The sequence below is a fragment of the Notolabrus celidotus genome, chromosome 14, assembly GCF_009762535.1.
Source record: "Notolabrus celidotus isolate fNotCel1 chromosome 14, fNotCel1.pri, whole genome shotgun sequence".
In the NCBI taxonomy this organism is placed as follows: Eukaryota; Metazoa; Chordata; class Actinopteri; order Labriformes; family Labridae; genus Notolabrus; species Notolabrus celidotus.
In genome coordinates, this window is record NC_048285.1 from 3,510,481 (window position 1) to 3,516,480 (window position 6,000).

The 6,000-nt window shown below is 37.8% G+C and overlaps 1 protein-coding gene across 1 annotated transcript in view; it reads right to left on the minus strand.

Moving 5' to 3' along the window:
- Positions 1-1,258, minus strand: part of sorl1 (sortilin-related receptor, L(DLR class) A repeats containing) — a 116,635-nt gene extending 115,377 nt beyond the window's left edge. The window contains exon 1 of the mRNA XM_034700863.1: positions 829-1,258. Within this exon, the coding sequence (XP_034556754.1) occupies positions 829-1,152 (324 nt within the window). The 5' untranslated portion in view covers positions 1,153-1,258. The remainder of the gene's footprint in view (positions 1-828) is intronic.
- Positions 1,259-6,000: the final 4,742 nt, after the last annotated feature.

The following is a 6,000-nucleotide window of genomic DNA, read 5'->3' on the forward strand; positions in this document are numbered from 1 at the left end:
AAATATGTTCATATGTATGACATGTTTTGCAGGACTAAGCTTGCACCTATAATGAAGCAAACACACCTAACATTTACATTTCCTAAAGGTTACTGCCCTGGCTCATTCCCCACCAGGTGAGCAGATCATCTAAATTATCTTAATGTTGACTTAAGTCTGCAGGACTTAGCAGAGCTTAGCAGAGCTCCCCAGAGTCTTTGAAACTGGCATCCTGACACAAACTTCTCACCCTAACTCCTCTGTAACCTCTGTCTTCTGGTGACAGAGGTGATAAGGAAACAGCTGGAGCCATTTGTTTCACACCTTGGCTCGCCCTTCCCTTCTGATGCTCCTCCATGGGGAACCACCATTTAAGGATCATGTAACTCGGTTTCCTTGGACAGAGCACACCTGGAAGACTAAAACCTCCAGAGTCCACTTGGTTTTCTAGTAACCTCAGTGCAAATAGGATCTACGTAGGAGCTAGTTAGTTCTGAATGTAAGAGATGCTACATCAGGTTCCACCGACCTAAAGGTGAACCTGGTCTCACACAGACCTCATATTCAGGGAGCATGCACCGTGTTTTATCTTGCATCGGATACACAATGTGAACCTGCTGACCCGCTGTGTGTCCTGTGCTCTGGGTGTGCTGCTTCGAGGTGAACCAGGTCAATTATTTTCGGTATTTCCTCTGCAACCATCCCAGCCTTCAGTTTAAGGTGCAAGCAATGATGTGACTTCAAAACAACACAGATGCTTGCGTAATTCTCTCCCAGCTAAGGGCACACTGAGGTGATGCCCAGTGTTCAGATTCTCCAGAGAGGGATCTCAGAGATGCACAGCCTTACCTGTCCGTACACCTTTGGCATGGTGGATTCTCCTGCGCTCCGGCGGCTTCGCTGCAGCGGGAGGGCGCCGGAGTCCAACCTGCCTTCAGCGACGTTCTGAGCGGCCAGGGGCAGCGCAGGAGCCGCGGCGCCTCCTCCATCTCCCCACGGTAAATCCTCATTCGCCTCTATCGTGAAGAATCCTCTGTTCTGCGGCAGCATGAAGCGCTGCTCCGGGTGCAGATGGAGGGTCGACGCGTTCAATCCTGCGACCCAGACCAGCACGAATAAATACAGAGAGGAGCGCAGAGAGGACTGCATCCTGCCTGCCTGTGATAGCGCCATGTTTGTGTATGTTTGGCTCGTAGATTAGGTAAGACCGAAGAAGAGGAGAGCTCCTTCTACTGGCAGGCAGGCTGCTCCATGCTGCGTTCACGGACCATGGGAATGCCCGGGAAAGACGACACTACGAGCATTATGAGAAAGTGTTGGTGAAACAAAGACTGTGAGGCCCCCAATGCGACAAAATGTCATTTGTTATTATGAAGAAGACACAAATAAATAAATAAAAAACACAAAAGCAATAAGAATGCTACACATATACTCAAAATGTGTATAATAACTATAATTGTATAATAATTATAATTATATAAGTCAGAAAAATAACAAAAAGTCCTAAAATTCAGTTTAATTATTTATTTTTATTTTTATTAGACCTTTATATGTCCAGAATGTCCCACTGAGACTGGCAATTTTTCCTATAAGAGACTATGACAAGGTTACAGCCCTACAAAATCACAAAAACATTAAAAACAATACAAATGACACAACAGGGGAAAATCACAAGTTTAAAAAAAAAAGGAATGCTATGGAAGCCCTAAAAGGACATGATTAAATGCATTTTATTTATTTACTCGAGACAACGAGAAAAATAAGACAAGAAAACTGAATAAATAAAATGTATTTAATCATGACCTGCTAGGGCTTCCGTACAACACATAAAAGGAGCACATTTATACATATGATAACCAAGTAAATTCAGGTAACAGGAAAGGCATGGTATCAGTTTCTTTTATTATTATTAACTTTTTTTAATTATATTTCTCAAACATTGTTTTAGAACACTTTGCCTCAGTATGTTTGTGATTATGTTTATGTTTATTAGTTTGCACAATTAAAAGAAAATACATACAAAAAAATAGTAAAGATAAATAATATAATGTGCAGGAAGAGGCAGAAAACTCAGAGAGTTTATTTGAAGCCTCCACCCAAATAGGGTTCTAATAACAAAAATTATTTTAAAAATACTAAATTGACACATGTAAAGACAATAGTTGATACTAAAAATAAAATAACATAAGAAAATACAATATTAACAATTAATATAAATACAGTTATTACATCAACAGAATTCAAAAGTACAAAATATGAATATGATGTGTATGGACACCTGTTTATGAGTATTTGGTTGAGCATGATGAGTATAATTAAGTAACAGTGGTTAAAAGTTTTTTCAAGCATCTTTTATAACATTTTAAAGATAAACTGTTTTTCGCCACATTGGAATAAATATTCCAGAATTTGCTGCCCCTGAAACATATTGAGATTTGACTTCTACAAGTAAAACGTTCAGGAGGATGAAGAAATGAAGTTTGACGAGTTGAGTAAGAGTGGACCTGTGAATTTAATTTGAAGTAAGACTTGAAGTGATCAGGGATATTCCCTTCACGTTGTATTTTATACAAAAAAACACATATTTGAGAGATATTAATGTTATAGATATTAAGAAGCTGGAGTTTCTGAAACAAAGGAGCAGATGAGACGTGTGGCTTCCATTGAGTAAAGAATAAAAAGACATTTTGTTACAAGATATTTATCTTACAGGTTGAGGATCCAAAACACAAAAAGACAAGCTTTGTTCTCTGGATAAAATGAGTTAAATAATCGCATTATCACAAGAAAAATAAGTCGAGATCTTGTGATAACAGAGAAAATAAAATGTATCTAATCATGTCCTTTTAGGGCCTCCACTGAATTCAACTTTTGTACTAATTCATTTTTTTAGATATTTACCCATTTATTTTATTGTATTTCCACAATTATTTTATGCTTCCATTCGTTATTTGTTTAATATAAATTATTTTAAATTGTTAACATTTATTATTACTGTTTTGGGTTTATTATCATTCATTAACTTGTCTTCTTATTGTGTTTTCTTATAAAAAAATCGCTTGCCTCAATTGTTTACATTGATCTTTTGTATCTAATGTCTAAAAATTCAAATAAACAGATTTTTGAAATAAAAACAACCACATGCCTTTTATTACTATATTCTCTATCACCTTCTATTAAGTCTGTTAAATGCCATCACTGTCTAGTTTTTTTATTTATTTACATATGAGGAAGGAATGGTAGCTACTTGATGACCTGTCCTGAGTCTCGGCTGTTACATATTTAGATAAGCCCAGAAAGTTTCTTAAATTCAAAACACAAAGGAGTTAAAAGTTAGTATTAAACTCCTTTATCGTTTTGAAGTCAAACTTTTATTGCATATTTTGACAATCATTTAACAAGAACATTGAGCTAACTAAATGTGGATACAGGATTCTTGGTTTATGGTTAACTTTGCAGTGTTTGATTTGCTGTTAAACATTGACTCAAATGTGTTTTGAATGCCTGTTAAATATATAAAGGTGTTAAAGAGTAACAGTGGCTTGCAAACGATGTTTATCAGTTAATGACCATGGTTTACAGCTTTATCAAAAGCATCCTGCTTTCACTTGATTTTTAAGGTCCTTGGAGATCCTTTATTACACTACTTTAAATATACAGTATATGATATTTGTACAGTCAAACAGAATACAGCTCCAGAACATTAGCAGACCCACTTCTCTATGTTGTCTCTACTTCTGGATCGATTCAGTCTACTTTATTTCTATCGATTGAACTCTTCAGGGGTTGCATTCACAAACATCCTCAAAGAATCACATTATTTCCTGCAAAACCTTTGAATTAGTCCTATATTGATTTGTGTACCACCTCTTCCACAACAAAACAAGGTTGGTGTGTGTACAACGACACCAATGCGAGCCCTGGAGTTTTCATTATGGTTAAAAAAGTATCATTGCAAATGGGAACTTGTCAGACTTTAGGAAAACATGGACTCAGAGTGGAGTTCATCTATTTGCTTGTGCATCCTAAATTAACATCACAATAGCTTTTATATTAGGGTGATGTTGTTATCAATGCCAATACATTTCAGAGAGTCTCTGTTTGTTTCATTTAGAAGTCCCATCACTGTTGGCTATGCCTCCCATACTACTCTTAGAGATACGACACAAGCAGGCCTGTATTCTATAAGCACAGTGATGGCACTGTAAGCACTTGAAGGTACAGTTTAGCCATGCAAGGTTAGCTCGTCTTATCAGGCCTCATAGGTAAGTATAATGTGGTATCATATGCATCACATGGGAAACAAGTTCCTCGTCTCTTTGTGTTTTTATTGTCTTAATGTGTAAAAGCTTCGATCGCATTCCCTGGATGACTTGCAAGTTTACTTTTTTTAGTTTATGATGGTGCTGTATATTTATTGAAATAATCCACTTAGCTCTCACACATTGATCTCCAGTTAAACCCCAACCTTAGCAGCTTCACCTGACATACAGTTTACTCACAGTGCAGTTCTAATCCCCCTCTAAGCAATCCCAAGGAGTTAATCCACTCAGGGTACATGAGGGGATTTTGAGACACCACATGCATGACGCAGCTAGTTTGCAAAATTCACATAATACATTTTCATGTGCAGGAAAATGAAAAACTGCACAAACACATCATGACCACAAAAAACACTTAACTGAAAGAAATACACATTTCAATAAATGTAAAATATGAATTGAACACAGAAAAACTTTCCATATTGCACTATGGGGGAAAATTACAGTTTTTCCATAATGTAAATCTCATGGACAATATTAATCCATTCCTCAATGGTCAGTGGTTCTATTTTTAACCATTTTCTTGTGATGTCCTTTATTATTTGCTGTCAAAAGTATACCAAGTAACTTTTTTGTCATTAATTTCAAACAAATACATATTTCCGTTCTGAGCAGAGACTGTATAAATAATGGACGTAGTATCCGTGACGTCACCCATCTGTTTCTGAAGCGCTGTTTTGAGGCCAATCCAAGCGGCAACCTCCTCTAAAAATATGAGTCCAATGCAGAAGTGTTAAAAGCTGCAGTTCATCGAGGATCCGCTTGAGGCTGGCTCCGGAAGTACCGGAAGTCACATACACATGAGTGGGAAAAAGACGATCTTTACAGCATTAATAAACATGTTTACAGCCTGGTACAAAAGATGAGTGTAGTCTGGATAGCTCATTTCTCGATGAGCTCTCACTGTGAGGGGGGTGAATTTTTTTCTAACGCAGCAATTTCGAAGATATTGAGATTACTAGTCTTCCAATGAGAGACACAGCTGCCTGTGGGAACACTGCAGCTGTTGGCTAGGAGGCTCAAACTCCGCCTCTTTACGTCACACTGGCTCGACAGAAGCAATATGAATGCCGCCGCTGATTGGTCTCAAAACAGCTCTATAGAAACAGATGGGTGACGTCACGGATACTACGTCCATATTTTATACAGTCTATGGGCCAATCTGCCAGCAGCAGCCATATTGGAAATGTTGAGCTCAACATAACTGCTTTTCGAGTGAGTGTGACATAAAGATACAGGGTTTGAGGCTCCTAGCCAACAGCTATGCGTTCCCGTCCGGGAGTCAAGTCAGTCATGTCCTTATTTGGGCAAAAACTTGTAATCTTATGTCTTCTGAACCGTTGCGATAGAAAAAAATTCACCCCCCTCAAAGTGTGTGCCGATAGAGAAATGAGCTATCCAGACTACACTCCTTTTTTTGTACCAGGCTGTAAACATGTTTATTTCTTCTGTAAAGATTGGCTTTTTTGAATTGATGTGTATGTGGTTTCCGGTACTCCCAAAGCCGGCCTCAAGCAGATCCTTGATGAACTGCAGTTTTAACACTTCCGTATTGGACTTATATTTTTAGACCGGAGTTTGATGCTTGTTTCAATAGTATACCAAGTATTTTTTTACATCAATATCCCAATTTTCAAACGATATATCACCTAAATACAAGCAACCACGACACTCCGCTGCACTCATTTATTGAGAACCA